General features: G+C 39.9%; 1 protein-coding gene across 1 annotated transcript in view; it reads right to left on the reverse strand.

The window, feature by feature from the left end:
* The window catches only part of LOC124170069 (26S proteasome non-ATPase regulatory subunit 2), a 101,518-nt gene that overhangs the window by 52,696 nt on the left and 26,562 nt on the right, over positions 1 to 22,260 (reverse strand). The window contains exons 7-10 of the mRNA XM_046548756.1: positions 17,176 to 17,383; positions 10,047 to 10,153; positions 5,854 to 5,980; positions 52 to 303 (exon numbers count right to left, since the gene is read on the reverse strand). Of these exons, the coding sequence (XP_046404712.1) occupies positions 52 to 303; positions 5,854 to 5,980; positions 10,047 to 10,153; positions 17,176 to 17,383 (694 nt within the window). The remainder of the gene's footprint in view (positions 1 to 51; positions 304 to 5,853; positions 5,981 to 10,046; positions 10,154 to 17,175; positions 17,384 to 22,260) is intronic.

Below are 22,260 nucleotides of genomic sequence, written 5' to 3' on the forward strand. Positions count from 1 at the left end.
TTTCTTTTTCTTTGATGAAGGAAACCACCCTATTACGTAGATGGCGCTTACCCAAATGGCAGAGTCCCAACCCGAGAGGCAGAAACCTTGCGTAAGTGTCTTTAAGGTCAGCCTCCGACCTCTCGATCAGCGTCTGCACGATCGTGTCCGTCACCTCAGGGTTGCAGGAGCCGACGGCTATCAGCCCGCACGCCAGTGCCGCCATGCCGACCACCTCCATGCTAGACTTGGAGTCACTCAGCACGGGTGTGATGAGACTGAGGACGGCTTCACGGTTTGAGCCGGCGTACGCCAGACCCAATCCTAAATGGAAGAGAAGAAGAGTAATCAGAGAGTGCAGTTAATGAGAAGCAGAAAAACTCGTGCATATTCCTCAGTGTTCTGGGGAAATTTCAGGTTAACCCTTTTACTACGAAAATCATCATCACTCGCCTCCTTCAAAAAGTCACCACATGTAAAACTTCTTCGAGAACAACAACGAGACATGTAACATCACGGGAACAGTACGAAAGATTCCACACATATGTATCTCCTCCGGCTTCATCTAATTTTCCTTTTCTTTACAGGTACTGGGTGACATTTTCCATGTAATTCATTGTATTTGTATACTCAGGTTTACATTAGCTTTCTCAGTAGGTTTTCGCAGGTTTTTCACACCCCCCTTCTTGTGTGGGCGTTTTCCTGCAGTGGGTTTTTTCCAATAAGGAAATTGGAACCTAATTGTTGATTTAGAATGGAACTTCTACCTATTTTTATGTAATTTCACGAGCAACTTGACAATGTATTTAACTGCATATATTTCATGTTTGACGAGGGGTTAGATGGAAGATGGGACTTTCTAGTCCCAATCTCGCCCAATAAAGACGTTTTATTATTATTATTTTGGTGCTATCCTGTCTTCTCGGGGTAACAGTCGAAAAATGTGGAGGGTATGATCTCTCCATTCTGTTTTGGGTTTTCACCACGTCCGTTGTGTTTTAGTGACAACGGTTTTGCTGGCATTGAAGTCAGCGTCTTCAGGCCGAAGGTGAAACTTGGAAAATTTTTCCGCCTTATATAGTCGGCGGCAGCTGCTGATCCGCTGCGGCTCTCTCATTGGCCGGTTGTCCATCTCTCATTGTTGGTGGTCGGAGAATCCTCTTCCATGCGATATGCAGGCTTTAGCCTTGATCCCTGTTGGAATTCGCGGGCGTTTTCACTATCTCAATAGCTTCTATGATCCAGTGAGGGAAGTATTTATTCTCTTTAGTTATTATCCTGGCGTCTTCAAAGAGGATGTTGTGTCCAGGTTCACGCCAAGCATGCTCAGATATGGCTGAGAGTTGGTGCTGCTTGTTTTTGGTAGCCCTTCGATGTTCCTGCAATCGGACTTTCATTGATCTGCAAGTCTCGCCAATGTAATAATTTTCCTATATAAGGCTAAAAATTTTCCGAGTTTCTTTTCCTCTTTTCCTATATAGGAAAATTATTACATCGGCGAGACTTGCAGATCTATGAAAATTCGTTTGCAGGGACATCGAAGGGCTATTAAAAACAAACAGCACCAACTCTCAGCCATATCTGAGCATGCTTGGCGTGAACCTGGACACAACATACCGTATTTCTAAGAATATGGTCCCCCTCTGAATATGGTCCCCCCCTTATTTTGAGGCTTATATTTCGGGAAAAGTTAAAAAAGTGCGTTTGAATGTAGTCCCCCCCCCCTTTACTTTTACCACAGGCATTTTTGGAAAAAAAAGGGGGACTATATTCAGACATATACGGTACTCTTTGAAGACGCCGGGATAATAGCTAAAGAAAATAAATAACCTTCGCCTGATCAGAGAAGCATTTGAGATAGTGAAAACGCCCGCGAATTTCAACAGGGATCAAGGCTACAGCCTGCATATCGCATGGAAAAGGATTCTCCGACCTCCAACAATGAGAGATGGACAACCGACCAATGAGACAGCAGCAGCGGGATGAGGAGCCGCCGCCACCTCTAAAAGGTGGGAAATTTTCCAAGTTTCCACACCTTCGACCTGAAGACGCTGACTGCAATGTCAGCGAAACCATTGTCACTAAAACACAACGAACGCGGTGAAAACCCGAATAGAATGGAGAGATCATCTAATCAACACCACGAAAATCTTCGAACCTATGTGGATGGTATTTTAATAAAATGCAGAAACTAGGAAAAATAAACATTGTATGTATAGTTAATTTTTTAGATATCTTTAAGTGGTTTTTTTAATTAATGAGATTAAATTGGACAATAATCACAACATTTTTATGCATTTACTGATACATAAGTTTTTTTATTTCAATGTCCTCAAATTTAACAACAATAACGTAAAAGTCGATATATCGGTGCACCGCACTAATCAGGTTAATAGTGGAAAATTTCCAAAAAATGCACAAACAGGTGAGAGAGAATTTCTTGCACTATAAAAGGTTAAGAGAGATGTTTTGCCGAGCGGATAAATATGCGAATTCATTTTTCCCCCAAACCATAAAGGATTTCAATAAATGCTAGTCTTAATTTCATTACAGCATTTCCTTTTTATGCATAAACGGCTGGTGTCACAACAACCCCTGCCACACGCCTTTTAGGCAACTTGTGGGGTATTATTTATTTATTTTGATTATGTTTTGTCGCACAAAAAGGGTTAATCTTAAAGGCACTACACACGTTCCGAACCCGACCATCCAACACGACCCAACCATCCCTGTCGAGGTCAGCTCTACAGACTCCCAAACCAATCCACCCTACCCGACCAACTTACCAAATGAAGGATCTAAGGCTAGTTTTGTATCTTGAAATAATAAAGCCGAATAAAATTTCAAGATACAGAAATAATATGCCATGCCAACAATTAGTGGGACCGTGTCGTAAAGGAAGCAGTGGAAATCAGACTTGAGAAGAGAAAAATGAACAGAGATGCCGGCTTCCAACTGAGCAATGCGTGGGAACCAGCCCTGAAAAAACTGCAGGGGGAGAGGACACGCATTGGCCCGACCGTCGACCAATCAGAGCCCACCTGAAACCAACGCAACGGTATAATGGAAGGACTCATCTTGGCTTCATCCATTCACCCTGAAGACGATGGCAGACTTAGCCTCCGAAACGTCGTCGGTGCAGAAAAACCCTTGGACCCGGCTGGAAACCCAAGAACTCTTCCTCCAACTTACCAAATATTCCTCTGTACACAACGTGATCGCATGGGGTGAAGTTGCTATCGGCTTTTGCTGTCAATGACTCCGTAATTTTCGAAAAATAAAAAAAATGGGCTTGGCTTTAGCCAAGTAGGTTCTCGTTGATAACATCAGAAAAAAAAGAGAAGAGTACGGGCGAAGAAGTAGCTGCGTGAACCCACATGGATTTACTTCCAGAATCGGATGGAAATGATTTCAGAAATTACTTGAGGATGAGCGAAGTGTGTTTCACAGAGTTGCTTGGCAAGATCAGTATTCGAAGCGCAATTATTGGTCCTTGTGCCATGACGACATATTGACCTTAAACTTGTAACAAAGCCGTAAGACTGGTGACCAAAGTGTTCATCAACACTTGCGATAATTCAGACACTTCTTAACTTCCCTGGCTCCCTCCATTTCCACAACCACGACCTTTAGCCGGAGCTGAATTTTGCAAACGATATGTGACGTCATGAGAGAGACAGCACTTTAATTGCTGCGTCTACATTCATGGCGTTTATCGCTTTTGCTATATATATTTAGTTGACGAGCAGACAGTGATTTTTTCGTGATCAATATTTCTTCCAAAAAATGGCTTTTCAAACAGACCGTGAATTTGACGCAATTTAGACAGCGAAAACCTGGAAAAAAACCGTGAATTTTGTAATCAAGTATAAGTCTGAATCCTGGACTCTAGTAGCATCAAGGGAACAATTGAAGAATTTCAAATTATCCAAAAATTCGAATCAACGCATTCAGCACGGAGCACGTCAATTCACGTGGTCCTGTCCAAGCCGACATATGGAGCAAGTTAATTGACGTGCCTTGTCGGTCGGACATTGGAATGTTTACTGTGTTCGTCTGCGATGGTCTATTTTAACGTAACGAGGATCGTGACTGAATACAGTGGAACTTGTTTAGTACGTTTCTGAAGGGACCACGAAAAATGAACGTACTAACCAGGAAAACGTACTAACGAGGAAAGTATATAATATCAGTGGAAAAGTCGTCATAATTACAATTACTATCGGTAGTTCTCTTAGGATCGCCTTCCTGAACTCTTTTCACATTTAAAATCAAGTAAATGAGCGCTACATTGAAAAACAATACCATGTGAATAAAAATCACAATGTTTCATAGGTTTCCCGAAGACAATTACATGAAAACAGCGTCTATCTCCCGTGATTTATCCTATATATATTTATAGAAAGAGGACAAGTGATGCTAAGTCATTTCTTCTTCCTCACAGCGTTCTCAGAGAATATAACAACAACCCTGAGTATGTCAACTGGTTGTTTTTAAACATCTTAAAAATTTGACAAAATTATATGACCTTAAAATTACGGCAACAGCCGTACACATTCGGGTCTGGAATAAAACCATATTGATTGTTATATCGCTCGATATATCGATTAATAACATGCAAGATTATTACATTACTACGTAATTACAAGAAGATTTTATATTACACAGCTGAAATTTAGTTTAGAAATTTGTATAATGTCGTCTGCTTACGTTCTGATATCAAGTATTTTTAAGCTAAGCTACGCGTGGAGATCCAGAGCATCGTCTACTACCGCAACAGTAGTCAAGTAAATACGCACGTACTCAACGTTGAGTTAACGTAGTACACGCAGTACTGCTTTAGATAAAGCGGGAATTGGATAAGACTCATTTCTTCATCATGATAGCTCGTGCAATAGCAACAATTGAGCACTCGCGAAATTTGTGCACAGCAGCGGGCACTCCAAAGGCAACAGAAGATGAGGATCTAGGGGTGGGAAAAATTGGGGCTTCTCATTGGCTGTAGTTTTTCATAGTCAGACATTCCCGAAAAATGACCGCATTTTATCACGTCACAAGAATTGAGAAATGCATTTGGTACCGGGACCGAGAGAAATCACCTAGAATCAAAAAGGAGGAAAACGTACTAAGGAGGAAAACGTACTAACCAAGTTCAACTGTCTTCAGTATAATGAAATCATTTTCCATCCCGTATAACGAAATTTCCTGCATAACGAAATTTCAGTTTAATTTTTTAATTTTAAGCTTAAATGTAAATGTAAAAAAGTAAATGTAAGCTTAATGAACTTAGTTAGCACACATTTTATTTAAAATTTAAATTTATTCAATCGCCGTACTAAGGAGGAAAACGTACTATGGAGGAACATACTAACCAAGTTCCACTGTATTCAGTATAACGAAATTATTTAACGAAATTTATTATTTATTATAATTTATTATTATAACGAAAATTGGGGCTTCTAATTGGCTGTATGTAGTTTTTCATAGTCAGACATTCCCGAAAAATGACCGCATTTTATTATTCATCACGTCACAAGAATTGAGAAATGCATTTGGTACCGGGACCGAGAGAAATCACCGTACTAAGGAGGAAAACGTACTAACCAAGTTCCACTGTACATGTGGGCAGATAAATGCGTGGACAGTGTCGTGACTGAGCTTGAAACATGATCGACACATCAATTTTTCTTTTGACCTGTCTATCGTAGTTCTACAATCAAGTTTGAGTGATTTTTTAAGGTTTTACGACAAATTCCACGGCAATTTCCAGGTTTTTTCACGGTAGACGAAATTCACGGCTTATTCACGGTTGAGTGTGAACCATGGAATCATCCAAGTTCCACCGTAACAAGACATGCCATTCCTTCCACTCACCCACAATGGCGCCAATCCTCATCACGTTGCTGTTGTGCAGGACGTAATCGGAGAGGAGGGCGAGGGCTGGGTCGCACTCGTTGCGCACTCCACAGTTGACTATGCCACAAGCCAACAACGCACCCGACTGAAAGACAAAAAAAATACGATCACCCTTTCGTATAAAATTAACCATGGGATGCTACAAGCGTTGACTATGTCATTTCAATGCTCTTATTTTTGCGATGGTGGTTGGCGTAACATGGTGAAACTCCTATATGATGCACAAAGGTTAAGAAAAGACTTTGCTGTTTCACAAATTAAAATATATTTGCCACCGATTTCGATACAGCGTAATATATATATTTATAAATATATTTTATTAATTAAATAAATATATAAAATGGTAAATATATTTTATTAAATTAAATATTTTATTAAATTATCGGTGAAAAATATATTTTATTTTGTAAAACAGCGAAGTCTTTTCTTAACCTTTGTGCTCTTATTTTTGTTTGCTGTTTAACACGTTGCGTACCGGAGTATTTTGCCGTGCGGACGTACCTAGTACGTCCGCACGGCAGACTGCTGAGGACGTACTTTTTCTCCCTCCCTGCCATGCGGTCAGCACTTTCGCCGAAGCACTTCGAAGGGTCGCTAATCCGCGACCCTATCCTCGACCAGCTCACCCACGCAGGACCGTCTCCTCGACCCTGAGAGCAGGCAGCCTACCTTCCGAAAAGTGACCGCTCCGACTGCAAGTTGAAAATCAATCACTCAATCCGATCATCGAAGAATGATTGTTTTCATCGCAATCAAGCAATCAAGTACGTCTTTGAACCATGTTTCTGCGATGAAAAATAACAATTTTGTTAACTTTGCTAAAATGGCCATTTTTCCGGTTGTCCGCAGCCATGTTTCTAGAAAAGTTAACAAAATCGTTATTTTTCATTGTAGAAACACGGTTCAAAGACGTACTTGATTGCTTGATTGGCAGGAGTGCGATGAAAACAAATATTTTTTGACGATCAGATTGAGTGATTGAATTTGAAATCGCAGTCAGAGTGGTCACTTTTTGGGAGGTAGGCTGGTTGGGTCGAGGAGGCGGTCCTGCGTGGATGAGCTTGTCGAAGATAGGGCCTCGGATTAGCGACCCTTCGGAGGGTGTACCACACCCATCCTGGAAGTACCTGCTCCATGGGCCCGCGAAACGCATTTTAACATTTTCGCCGCATATGAGGAGAAGATTTTCAGAGATTGAACAGCAGTGAAAGGGTTAAATTCCTAGGAATGCCGATTCTGGGTGGAGGTGTTGAGATTGGAAATATGCCTTTGGTATAAACATGGTTAAAAAGCTAATGTTTAGAACATAACTTTACCCAATCACATGTTATCAAGCATCAATTCATTATGGTTAACGAACAACAACTGAAAACGTACCAACGAATACGTATTGTACGCTTTAAAATTGTTTATGCTGACGCGCCCAAATGATGAGAATCTTCGTCATCCGTCCGGAACGTTTGGGGAAAAAAATGACCAGAATTCTCGCAATCCGTACACAATGTGCTAAGGCAAATTGAAGGGGTACTTAAATAATTATTCCCTCCACCCTTTTCTTGTTTCATTATAATTACCATATTTTTCCAATAATAGTCCCCACTAATTTGGACACTCCCGTTGACACATCCCGTTGAGTTGGGTCCCAGATCAGAGGGACGGGAATACCAGGGTAAATCCACCCCAAAAAAGAGCTCCGTACGGAGAGGTTTAAGATATTCTTATGCTACTCGTAGCACGGAAAACGTTTTCCGATAGTAAGCGCTGGCGGGAAAGGTTTAATAGGGGATTCAAGGGTCCTTCCCCGGAAAATGTTAGGAAATTGCAGTCAAAGAAATGGATGTTGACAATATTCTGGCTCTAAAAAAACTAGATGAAGGTTAATAAAAAATAGCAATTTCTGTCCTCCAAACGCACCTTACACCATCCCCAATTCATACGACGTTGTCAAATGCATATGAAGTACAGTGGAACCTTGTTAAAGCGAGTACGGGCTATTGCGAGAGCCCCGCCATTACGAGAGATAGCCGATGCACCGTCAATTGACCCTATAATAAGCATGTAAAAAAATTCGTTTTCACGAGGCCATTTTGGTGTTGGCACTCGCCATAGCGAGTGTTTCGCTGGAAAACCTCCACCAAGAGTCCCTTATCTCTGTAATTTCTAGCGATCTGTTAGAAATGAAGTTAACATGGAGTACTCAGTTTCAAATTCATGTAGTAAACTGTCGTTCGATATAAATAAGTAGTTCATTTTGGTGACAATATTGTGGCATTAACATTCGCGAATGCTTGATCTTCTTTTGTTCCTCGGGCGGCAGAAAGCAGACGGCAGCATACCCCCACGTCCGTGAGTTGCGTGAATAGAAAGCATTTGATATGCAGACACCATGGCCACAAAAACAATGCTTTGCATGATTTTTATTCGGTGCGGCACTTATAAATTGTTTGAATAGTTAGTCGTCGTTTGAGTAAGGAAATTTAGCGATGCAAAAAACATTGCCTTTCGTCTGGATTTATGCTTACGTTTATCGGATATAAATTTACTGTCGCCGCACCACTCCTGTTCCTGTATAACTGTTCGCAACAGGTATATCGGCTATTAATTGCTCCATCTCTGGAAAAGCGACAATTCGCTATAGCGAGTGTTTATTGGAGCACTGTGGGGGTCTCGTTTTATCAAGGTTGCACTGTACAGTGGAGGACCTCAAATCCGGAATCCAGAAATCAGGAAAACCAGAAATCCGGAACGGCTCATGGCTTACTTTGCTACATGAGCATTTATGTAGAGGTGGCGTAGGTGACCACATGCAAACCCTTCGCTATGTAAAAGTATGAGTGATGAAACAGCTTCACTCTCCTTTATTATATGACTTAGAGAAATGGATAATTCGCCTGTCCTACTTCAAATCAAAGAGGAGTCAATAAAAATGGGAAATACCTTTGGGAGGGCCCTGGAAGATCGGAAATCCAGAAAAACCGGAAATCTGAAAAACCTTTGGTCCCAGGCTTTCCGGATTTGAGGTCCTCGACTGAAGCAATACATAATAATAATTTATTTACTCCTACATTTTGTTTTTACATCCGAATACAAAAATAACAAGGAGAAGGAGCTTTTGATGGTCTCCAAGGTCATACAGGACCAGAATCGAACTACCATCAAATAACAAAATGTATGCCGATAAAAAATTGATAATGCAGTAAATGATACACGAGTGTTTTAAATAAATAACGTCAAAATAAATTTTCTGTAAATTCTTTTGAGAAAAGCCAGTCTTTAGCAAGTCTTACGTTTGGTGATTTATTTTTTTTTTTACTTTAGCGGGCAATAAACGAAATAACTTTACTGAAACAAGCCTGAGCCACCAAAACAATCCTTTTATTCGAATCGCCAAAGCAGGGGATTCTTCCTTTGTATCCTTCAATCTCGTCGTCCCTTCCGGCTCCATTCTTAAGGGAACCGTTTTGTTTATGTGTTTCCCTATCTCACCTGGCAACATTGCCTCCTACCCCCAACTATACCCTTCTAAAAGTCATCGGACAACTCTCGGCAGCTGGACTGTAGACGTATGTACCTAGGACACTGGATACAATCCTCTATATTATTTCTACTCTATACATACCTTTTTCTCAACTCTTACGCAACCAAACTATACAAATAAGGTATCAAAATGCACAGAATTTATCAGAGAACATGTGACGGCATTTCTTACTTCCTAAATATTGCTATTCTTTCCTAAAATTGGTTTTTAAATAATAATAAAAAAAACTGTAAATATTCCAGACGTTAACGGTGCACAAACTGATACATTTGTTCATTTGCAACAATACCTCACATTCTTTAAATAACTTTCATCAAAATGCGGCTAATTCCACATTCAAGTCTCCTGTTGATATGTAAGTCATGTGCGTTTAACAGAGGATGGTGTAATTACTTCCAATGTTGTGTATAAAGAGGTCCTCTGACCTCAATTTGTACATGAACATTCCAAGTAAATTGGTACATAAGACCCTGCCTTTTTTTCTACATTTTAAAATTAGAAACACACCTATCCCTCTGTGGACCTGCATTGAAAAGAGCGGGGGAAGCCCGCTGGGAGCAGGCGCAGCATGCTCGTCTACTGTATATTCTGTTCCTTTGCTGGTGCACCATACCTTGATATAGTCCTCAGCCGAGTACAGGTACTTGTCGATGGGCGTCAGGCCACCGTCCACGTCCCACAGCAGAATGAGACCAAGGGAGGCTGTGGCACTCAGCATTCCTAGAAAGAAAAACACATCAGCAGACGTTCGCCCCGAGGAAAAAAAAAACACATCTTTGATAACAAATTCAATTTTGAAAAGGACTTGAGCCTTGTTACTGCCAAAAACGAAAATGAAAAGGAGACTTCGTTCATTTCCACAGATTTATTTCAGAGGTACGACATGTTTAGAATCATAGAGATCATTATCAAGTACACAAATTTTGAATTTTAAGCAAACATATATACTCTTGAAGGGGTTGGGGGAAACAGTGGAAGGAGGGGGGGAAGGTACTGGTTTGGAAACACCCCAAGTGGGGGTTGTATTGAGAAAACAACCGTTGGAGGACGGCACTGGTGAGATGGAGGGAGGGGTTGTGGTTCCAACCCAGCACCTTCCCCCCCTCCCCCCACCTCCTGACACCCACTCCTTGCTCGCAGCTTGGCGATGAGCGCAAGACGATCCTATTGTTCTCAATATTTGAAATAGAGTACATGTACTCGCGAGTTTCACACTGAAAAATTAAGAGTTCGATACATTTGACGATTACTAATATAAAGTTAAGGTAACCGTGCCAATTACAGCTTCATCATGAAATTTAGATCGCTCTACCATAAGGACGCGATTTGCGACTAAGTCAACCCATTAAAGCTCAGTGGGTGGCAGCATTTCTTTATAGTAGTCGAATCCAGAATACTCCATTGCAATATATTTGCGGTCGCGGGCTTCGTAAACAATTCATTGTACTAGCATCATGTCCATCGTATTCGGGATAGACAACTGCCGATGAGAAAACATCTTGAAAAGCCTTATGCAGAAGTTCTCGAAGAAAAATACATCACGATTTTGAAAAATGAGTTTTCGAGAAATTATATTCTACAACCCTCAGTTCGCTGGCTTTGCGGATAACTAAATTTAGTCTACTCTAGTGAAATCATCAAACAACCCTTCAATATTCATGTCTTTTGAGAGACCCTGCCAGAATTCATGGATTTCGCCATCACTCTCCATCGCGTGGTCGCAGTTGACTGTGAACCGGATAGACAACTGCCGATAAGAAAACAGTTTGAAAGGCCTCATGCATGAGTTCTCAAAGTAAAAGAAGTCACGATGATGGTACTATTGACTGCAAATCTGATTTGTGCAAAATAACTAAATATAGTGACAGGTTCGACACTCTTCCAAGCTTTTCAAAGCCGCTGCATTACCTGCAAAATCGTCCTCTTCAATTTTGCTGATCCCTTACATCCATTCCACAAACCAAAAACTCCACTAAAATCTGACGGTAATGCCACGTTGCCGCAGAAATGACTCCTTGGTCGAGAGGTTGCAACTTAGCTGGTGTAGTAGGGGGGAAGAAAATAACGCGCACATTTCTTATTGTTAGTCCAATGTTGGGGCCTGTGCAGTGATCGAGGAAGAAATCTACTTTCCCCATGAGTGCATCAACTCCCGCCAACCACCGCTGAATTAATCCCCCTGTCATTCATGAATTGTTGCTGCAACCACAGTACCCCCCCCCCCCCCCCCCCAAATGAAATTCCTGGATACTCCACTGACTTTATCATTCTTAACCTTTCCCCTACTATACACGTATACAGTGGAACTTGGTTAGTACGTTCCTCCTTAGTTCGTTTTCCTCCTTAGTACGACGATTTCTCTAGGTCCCGGTACCATCGGAACAAAATACAGGTAAAAGTATTTGGTTAGTACGTTTGAAAAAATTGCACTTTCCTGGTTAGTACGCTCAATTGCTAGCCGTGACGCAACCCGCAATTCGTTCTCCAGTATCTTCCTAAGGATCGTAAAGCTCCGAATTCATGATTTGATTCATTATTACTAGCCATTAACATTCTTGCATTCATTCCACATATCTTTCTTCGGCCGTGATTTATCCAAATGCATTTCTCAATTCTAGTGACGAATGTCTGACTAACGAAACTGCAGCCAATGAGAAACCCCGATTTTCCCCACCCCGAGCTCCTCACCGTCTATTGCCTCTGCAGTGTCCACTGCGCACAAATTTCGCGAGTGGGCAATTGTTGCTATTGCACGAGTTATCACGATGAAGAAATGAGTCTTATCCAAATCCCACTTTATCTAAAGCAGTACTGCATAAACTCGACGTCTAGGCGGTTTAGGCTCTGGAGTACATGCGTATTTACTTGACTACTTCTGCGGGAGCAGACGATGCTCTGGATCTCCACGCGAAGCTTAGCTTAAAAACACTTGATTTCGGCACGAAAGCAGACGACATTAGACAATTTTTTAAAAGTAAATTTCAACTGTATAATAAAAAATGTTCTTGTAATTATGTCGTAATCTAATAATCTTGCGTGTTATTAATCGATATATCGATGTATATCTTCATCGATATGGTTTCATATGTGCACGGCCGTCGCGGTAATTAAAGGTTAATATTAGTGATGGGTCGATTCCAAAATTTTATCGATTCCGATCCCGATTCCGATTCTGACATTTCGATTCCGATTCTACCGATACCGATTCCATCGATTCTGATGCCATAGGCTCCAAGAAAAATATCACGTAATTCCAGGCAACAAGAAAACCACTTTAAAAAATATTACTCTGTGAAAGAGTCAGTTGACAAAAGCATCTTTCAAATAATTAAAATATAATAGCTAAATTTCAAAATAGAACATACCTGGGTACAGACATTTTCATATCTGTAATGAAGATTACATACTACGTATATGAATCATGCAATATTTGGCCCTTTCAAATTCTCAAGCAGAAAAACCAATTATTCTACATGCTCAGCCAGCAGGTTTTGACGTCTCCATGTAACAGTATTACTGCCTGCAGAAAATTGCCTTTTGCTACACATTTGTGTTATTGGGCAAGTACTTTCCCACCAAAATTGCAAGATTTCGGTGACTTTGGAATTTTTATTAAAAATTATATCAACGATTTTTTTGGATCTTGAATCTTCATGGAATTCAAGTGGTCGAAGCGAACAACTATAAAACTAAACTTTAGTTTTGTAGAGCCAAAAAAATGCTATACTTCTCACGTAATTTAATCAGCCTTAAAATCTCTTGCTTTTTTTAAGTTCAAGAAAGAAACTAAACACTACAAATGAATATCACATCGGACGGTCGCAGTAATAAAAAAGGCTAAAAGAGCCTTGTGGTGTGAAAACTCCCCCTACCGCGCGACTCACCTCGGCGAAGGTGGAAAGGGAAAAAGGGTATTGGTTGTTGCCTTTCACGGAAATAGTTCTTTTTTCTATCTCTTAAGCATGCTGACTTAATCTCTTCACTTTACTTCAATACCCGAGGCATATTTCTTATGCGTAGGATGGTTCCAAAAAATATCCAATCCTTAGAATTTTCACTCGAGTAATGCGCTAAATGGTCAAGTCGATCTATACATAATCCTTTTTAACATCCTCAGTTTAGTGTTTTTAAGTCAATGAAGACGATTATCTATGCTTTAAATGACGATTTTCAAGACTAATGTTTTAAAAAACTTGAAAAATCGGCCTCAGTTACCGAGCCTTAAAAGTTCCGCAGCGTGTAGCTCAGCCTTGACGCGCGATTGAAAAATCGCTCTTATTTCCTTCGTCGCAAACTTTTTTTTTCAATATTTCTTATTAGTACTCTTTAGAGATCTCTACTTTATATTGTGGTTCAAAATTTCCGAGTTATATTTTTCGTAAACGAAAGATAATGTCTACTTTATGTCAAATTTCACGTGAAAAACGGGTCGGCCATTTTGCGTTGTAAAACCCGACAGATGAGAGCCAAAATCTTCGAAAGTCATTGAAAGTATAGGCAAAGCACCAGATCAAAGGAATATTGCGTTTTATATTCCATAAAACTCACACCAACGCAAAACCATTTGGATAAATTCAAAGATTTTTTGAGGAAAAACGATATATCGCGTGGCATTGAAAAATTGGTCATTCTTGGGCCTCTGTATCTCACTAAAGGTTCGTATTTATGTGAAATGGCATATAAAGCAATATTTGGTAATAATTTATGAGTATTTACGCTGATTTTCAAGTCACTATCCCCAAAAAGGTCATTTTGGACTTTATTCCAGCTTTTTCCGATTTCAGACTAGTGTGCGCCGGGTAGGAAGACGATCGGCCGCTGCGGCTGGCGTAAAGGTATTCGGCGCCCACGTCGACAACTATATTGTATTCGGCAAGCTGAAACTACCAGGCCAAGGCATTAGAATGACTTATCGGCTTTAAAAACTGTATTATTACATGAGTTTCATGATAGCGCTTCCTGTCGGCAGATTGCTGGACCGACTAGCCTCGAAAGCACTGTAACATTAACTACTCGACTCGACATTCGTAATGCGACTCGAAACGCTCGAGTCGAGTACCAACTACTCGATCGACTTGAATTTTCGAGTACTCGCACATCCCAAGAAGATATGTGTCTTGTTATTACGATTACGTGGCGCGAAAATTCAAATGACTGTTGGAAACGCGGTCGTTTATTTTGTTGTTTGAAGTACTACTGGAATCGGAATCGATTTTTCGCCTTGGCAAGTACTCGTTTTCGATTCCGGTTCTTGGCCGAGAATCGAGGAATCGAAGAATCGAGGAATCGAACCGACCCATCACTAGTTAATATAATTTTATCCAATTTTTATGATGTTTAAAAACAATCAGTTGACATACTCAGGGTTGTTGTTATTATCTCCGAGTATGCTGTGAGAAAGAAGACATGACTTACCTTTACTTGTCCTCTTTCTATAAATATATATAGGATAAATCACGGGAGATAGACGCCGTTTTCATGTATTTGACTTCGGGAAATCTATGAAACATTGTGATTTTTATTCACATGGTATTGTTTTTCAATGTAGCGCTCATTTTAAAGGTGAAAACAGTTCAGGAAGGCGATCCTACGAGAACTACCGATTGTAGGTGTAATTATGACGACTTTTCCACAGATTGCAATTACCCCGACTGCTATTATTTACTTTCCTCGTTATCACATTTCCCTCGTTAGTACGTTCATTTTTTGTGGTCCCTTCAGAAACGTACTAAACAAGTTCTACTGTATAAACATGTGGACATTTCCTGACCCGGGAGACGACGTCCGTACATTTACGTGTGATATTTTCCTGGCCAGGAGAACGAAAGCCATATATGTATATACGTTTTCTAGCTCTCCCCCTTTTAGGACAGTCGTGGGTTTACGACATCTTTGTCTCAGGACCCAACGCTTGTGGGTTTAAGAATTAACCCTCGCAATCCGGGAGCAGATACCCGGACCCTTCGTCTTTTATAACTCCTCTCAGCGGTACGGGACAGCGGTCATTCAATTGTTTATACAGTCAATTTTCGAAATAAATATTTGTTCATTTCTCAAGAAATATACACTAAGAATTGAATTATTTGTCTTTTGAGCAGCGTTTACAATTTTTAAATGAAATTCTACGACAAATATTAACTGATATCTCGAGTTATGTATAAACAACAACATGGAAATCGTTGCTGCGTTAAATAAGTTAATAATGGCCTTAGGACTTCATTTAAAATTTGACAATGCTCAGATAAAAATGAGGAATTCAATTCAAAGTCTGTAATTTACGTGCAAGCAACAATTATCCATTTGCGAAATACATATAAGCAATACCGCCAACCAATGCCGCAGGTATTGTCGTAAACCCGCAAAGGAGGGAACACAACAATCCTCGGAGTCCGAGATAATGCGAAGTCCCTGCGTTTAGGGGTCGAAGAAGGTTCAGCGAGACCCTTCTTAACGAATGCCCTCCAAAAATGCTCCGTACCACGAGAAAGAAGAGTCTCTTGGGGCTCAGTGCAGCAGTCATGCTTAGAAGAAAACTCCGCCGTCTCGAAAGGGTTAAAACAGCAGGGTTTCACGTACTTCTCCACTAAAAACGGAGGTAACTTCTCTGAGCCATCACTATTGGTGCTTAGGAGTACTATAAAATGTTCTTTGCTCTTTTTTCCCCCGCGGCCCACCTATTCCTTTAAAGTATGGTCAGAAAAAAATTATATAAAAAACGCTTCATCAGAAAATAGATAACTAAGTTGACATTGGGAAAATCAATTATGCACGCTACTTCTTGGCACCCAGTGCAGTGCCGAGCCAATGCTCCTGCAATGCATTTAATATGTGAATTTTAGCATACATTTCGGTGCACATACTCAGTAGAAGGTTTCCTCTACTATTCAGTTAAACTGTTTGAATTGTGTTCATTGTGTTGAGCTCAAATGTATCACATTTTTAAAAAGTGAAATATGTGTGAATTTAACACGTTGACCGCCATGCCAGTCATAATGACCAGAGTCGAGTAGCTCCCGTCATGCCACGCAAGTCATAGTGGGCGGCCTCCGAGCGACTGTTTCAAAGTGGATTTCTGACGCCACGAGTGACCAGAATCTCTTGCTAATGTATGGGCCATGACCGTTGTGGTGTCAGAATATAAATATTTATTTTAAAGTAAAGTACAAAAATACATTTGATGTTTTATGATTCGGGAATAGTTAAAGGAATGAAAAACACTAATGGCGTCACAGGACATATCCACTAAAAACATCATGGCGGTCGACGTGTTAATCTGTTTGCTGTATTGTAGTACCTGGATATTATACTTACTGTTCTTTGTGTCTTCCTAGAATAAAGATGTGTGCTCTGTGTTATCGGTCAAACTACGTACGTTCTTAATTCTCTCTCTGCAAAAGTTCCCATAACCTGTTATAATTTATGGGAACTATTGCAGAGATAGAATTAAGAACATACATAGTTCGACCGAAAACACAGAGCACACTTCTTTATTCTAGGAAGACACAAAGAACAGTAAGTATAATATCCAGGTACTAAAATACAGTAAACAGATTACAACATAACAACACAGTAAACAGATTACATAACAACAGCGTTAAAAACTTTGGGCGCTGACGGGTTAAGATTGCAAGCCATTACTTATCTAGAACAATTAACTACCCCTATTCTTTCGGCTAAGCAGGATTATACTGCACTCGAATGAATGACAAATATGAATTGAGGTTTTTTATTCGTCCACTCACCATGATCCTTGTTCTTGTACAGCCACTTGTTTCCATCTTCCATGAGGACCTTGTCGTGCTCGAAGGCCGCATTCACAAAGCCGTTGACGAAGCTGGCGGCCAGGTTCTGCCGGGCCGAATCAATCTGTCCGCCACCAAACGAGGGCCTCGAGTTCTCCAGGTGCGACTTGTACACGTCCTCCGGTGTTTTCGGCTCCATTATGTCCAACTGCAAAAAGCCCACGCAATTATAGAGAGGGGGATTAATAATAATAATAATAATAATAATAATGGGGAACATGCATGAAATTTCTTCATCATGCCAGTAAGTCTCACTGAATAGACAATAGGGTGGTTTCCTATTATTTTTTTATTGCCTAAATCGAAAGGTTATTACTCCTGGAGTACGCATTTCACGCTTTTAGATTTTTAAATGACGATATCTATTTTTTGCGATTAAATGAAAAGTGAAAAATTTCAAGCTCGCGAAAGCGCGACGCGTAAGTATGAATGCTGGGAAATCTCTCCGTCTGGCTCCCGCTGCCGCCCTGTGAGGTGACCTTGAAGCGAGGCTTTGAGCACTGATACGACGCAGGCTGCTAGCAGGTAGCTGAGTACCCTGGTGGCTGGTAGCGCTTGGCTTAAAAAAGGTTTATTAATACCTTATCAAACGAGGAAAACTTTCCAACCTTAGCCAGTTTTAATAAGTGAATATTAAGACATATTTCCCTGAGCTCTGTGCCTCATGCATGCATTGGTAACCTCAGACGATGTATAACTCCTATCCTTTTGTGTAGAAACTAGGTCCCTGTGACGTCACGTGGAGTGGAATCGCATGGGTGCCAATCTGGCCCTTTTCAAATGAAGTTAAAATTTACCATTGCCATTCGTCTAAACCGGTATTTCTAAAACGAAATAATTTGTTTATTATGAATGCACTAATGGTGGGTAACGAATCGCAATCAATGCCTTTCGTTGTCTTTGATGAAGGAAACTACCCTATTTTCTCACGAGTCCAAATATATAAGCCAAAACTCTCCTAGTACTCCGCAAACGTCAATAATTGGTAATTAAAAATGCTCTAATATAGCTTGAAGTCACGTGACCTGAAACGCCTCCTGACGTCATCGCACGGAACACCATTCACTTCGCTAAAGAGAGTTGAGTGGTAGAGCCTTGAATGCAAGATATCAAAGTAAAAATCTTCATCGAGCTTTGTGGTAGTTCCTTAAAGGACAAATTGACTTAAGAGGCATTTAAGGAAGCAAAATAGCTCAGTTTACTATAGCTCGATTTCCTTATGGCGGCTGATTTTTTTTCTTTCCAAATCTCCCCAAACAATCCCCTTTATTTTTTTCAACAACGCCTTGGCAACCCAAAATATTCACAGTCTGCATTTTGTTGTTACAACGGCAACTATTTTCGCCAAATGTCCCTTTGAGCAACTGAATAGACCGCTTTTCTATCCACTTCCTCAGTCTGTCATCGGCGGATACCGTGCCGTGACGTCACACTCCGATGACGTCGTATTTTCAAGCAGCCGATGAAGGTCTATTTTTAAAGACTCGTAACTCAGCTGAAAAGCATTATTCACCCGCGAAATTTTCGGCGAGCACATTTGAGGTAGAGGCCTTCTTATTCCAATATTTAAAAAAAATTGTTCCCCATTGTTTATTACTCCAAAAAATAAAAGTACAGAATAGAATTAATTACATAAAACAGAGTAACTTCAGGTAGCCATAAAGGACAACCTGTTTTTTGGCTACCATCATTTACATAGGGTCATGGTGACATATATAAACATTTGAATTGAAGCAAGTACGTATATATATTTCATGATATTATATCATAGAAAAAAAATCCTCCACACTTTGCATTCTAAACAACCGAGACTGAATATTTTTCATAATTACGTTATAAGTTTTTGCTTTCAGACATGAATCGCGTAATAAGTTGTACACTTTTGGCCCTATAAACAAGAAACAACGTTTATACAGCGTAAGGTTAGTCCTTGGTAAAGTAATACGTGATCTACGTAGGGTGAAGGAAGGATGGTTGTGTAATAATAACCCCCTATTTCCACTTCTCATGAAAAATTGACGTAAAACCTTGTAAATGAAAAGATGTCTCAAGGGAAGCAAGCCTATACAGGCGGTCCCCGACTTTCGTACACAATGCGTTCCCGAAAACTTGTACGAAAGTCGAATGTACGAAAGTCGAACCATTGACTTCCATACTAATTAGGGGTTACGTTCCAAAAGAGCGGAATATACGTACTAAAACTTTTTTTTCACGGAATTCATTTCAATTGACTTAATTTTAATAATATGTTAATAAAACTCCTCAAATCATCTAATTTCTTTCGAAAATAGGCAGAAAGTGCAAATAAAAGTTTAAAAAACAAGAACTCCGTTGGCTATCGAGTGAAACTTCCTCTTGGCGTCTAAGTTGACATTCCACTTATTACGTCCACTATAAATAAAAGGACATATCAAGAAGCATAACAAACTGTATTTGTTGAACCCGCACTCTGGATACCTTTTAATTTTTACACCAAAATTCGATATTTGGCAGGTGACATTCGTGATCGCGTATATTCCGCATGTGATTCAAAAAAGACAAAAGACAAACGGAATTCGGGTGATATTTCGTGCAATATCGTTGCTGAAGGTTTACATGAATTAAACAGCACTCAAACGAAAAAACACAATTAGAAAGGTCTCATGCCCCGTTTACACAACGATCGTCGCGACGTTGATCCTTACGATCGTAACCTCAAAACGTCGTGTGGACGCGCAGAGTTACCATCGTAGGCCTTAGTACCTAACACTGCCGAACTTACATCTACATCTACATCTACAAATTACCCTGCGAGCCACCTCTAGGGTGTTTGGCAGGGGGTGATCAATCACCAGCATGCAGCATGCATTTGGACTCCCACATGCACACCACACCGTCCAAGAAACGTCCCGTATAATAACAAACTATACTACTATATGCTGTTAGAAATAGAATATAGAATAGAAATTCAGAAACATGCAGTAAGTTTTACATTGGTTAGTAGGCTACACTACAAGTCATGCAATCTATTTACGCGTTCTATTGCTGCCGTTATAATCTCTTATTGATCGTGGAAAAAATGACATTCGGAATCTGTCTGTTCTGCAATCTATCTCTCTTATTTTATTTATATGATCTGATCTTCCGTAGTACGTTGGCGTCCGCAAGATATGGTTAACTTCGTCAGAAAAGACACTGCTCTTGAATTTATCTAAAAGGTTTAGTCTATTTTTCAATCTACGGTCCGACAGAGATTCCCATCCGAGTTTAAATGTTTACGATGTTAAATGTTACGATTCCCATCCGAGTTTACGATGGTTAGCGCTAGTGTGCCAAGAAAAAAGAGATCGAAATGAAGATCGATGCATATACGATTCTTTCGCGCCGTTGCAATCTTGATACAGTAATTGATATTTCATAAATAACTCTAATATATCAAAGATATATGGCAACGAATGAAGACATTATTGAGCAGGTAATGGAAGGACGTGATGGGAAAGTTTTTTCTGATGTTCTATTTACCAAATGATATCGGATATTCTAAACTATACCAGTTTTATGCATTTCTTTATTTACAGGTTAACCCATACCCATGTATCCTTACATTATACTTCACAGATGATGGAAAATAACAAACATGCACAAAATGTTAACCAATTAAATCATTGTATGAAGGATTTCACAACAAAATTCGCCAGAAATAACCATAACATTTAGATGAGGACGTGGAGATATCAATACTTGTGCCGAATCAAGCCGAAATCTAAGCCTTTTCTAGTTAAATTATAACAGCAATATGTACTGTCTTTAATGCATGAATATTCTTGAATGTTTTGAGATATTCTCTCGAAGAATCTAGTTTCTTAAAGACTTCACGGACTGTTGTGACTAGTTTTAGTTTTATCTCATCATAGCTGGGAGTTGAAGACAAAATTTGCTCTATGGTAATTAAAAACAAGCAGGTGAGGATTTGAGCTATGACGGGATCCATTAAAAGTTACTAGTAAAGGAGATAGGAACAATCTAAATATTAATTGATAATTTTGTAGAGGAATATGCCTTTGTTGGAGGATCCTTGGTCGTGCAAGAGTTTTCAAATTAACTAGGGAAAGAATATATGAAGTGTTGTAATCAGACAAAGAGATTAATAAATCGCAATTATTTAATTTGAAAAATTTATTTTGGACACGTTCAATTCGGATTGAGTCGATATTATAATAAAGTGACCAGTTAGCAAAATATTCCAATTTGGAACGTAGCAAGGAGACATATCTACTGTCTTTACCGCATGAATATTGCTAAACTTTGGACAGATTCCCATAAAGAAACCTACATTCTTTAACGTTTTACCGACAGTTTGGTCTAGCTTCAGTTTTAGCACATGAAAACATTAATATTCTTTTGCTTCTTAATTTCCAGGATTTCAATTTTCTCACGCAGTGTCGTCGTCAGTTGTTATCTGACACAATTCCACAACGAGGGCAGCACTGAGTTACGATGGTAACTTTTAGACGTGTAAACGTGCAGTAGTCGCGATCAACGTTGGTACGATCGTGGTGTAAACGGGGCATTACTAGTTTTATTGAAAGCTATTCGATGATGTCTAGTCAACTTCTTTTGAAAAATATCTTCAATGAAGGCTTTCTTCTTCTCTTGATAAAGGAGCCTATAGCAGGCAGTCTCTCTCCCAAATAAATCACCTAGATTAGAGTCTATTACCAACAATTCCCTTCATTATATACGTTCGTATTGTTCGTATATACTGCCGATACTGACATTTGAAACAATTGAATGTTGGGATGCGCAATAAACATCGCGGGAATTTTAAAAAAATTACGGACCAGCGTCCGAAAGTCCGAATTTAGCGTACGAAAGTCGAGTAAAAGGTGTCAATTTTGAATGTACGAAAGTGCGAATTGTACGAAAGTCGAGTGTACGAAAGTCGAGGACCGCCTGTACTATAAAATAAATGAAAGGAACTTTCAATACGGCTCTTTTTTAATTACTCTAATAAGCCTAATCGTGCAATACGTGCCCCAAGTCGTA

This window comes from Ischnura elegans, chromosome 13, assembly GCF_921293095.1.
Source record: "Ischnura elegans chromosome 13, ioIscEleg1.1, whole genome shotgun sequence".
Lineage (NCBI taxonomy): Eukaryota > Metazoa > Arthropoda > Insecta > Odonata > Coenagrionidae > Ischnura > Ischnura elegans.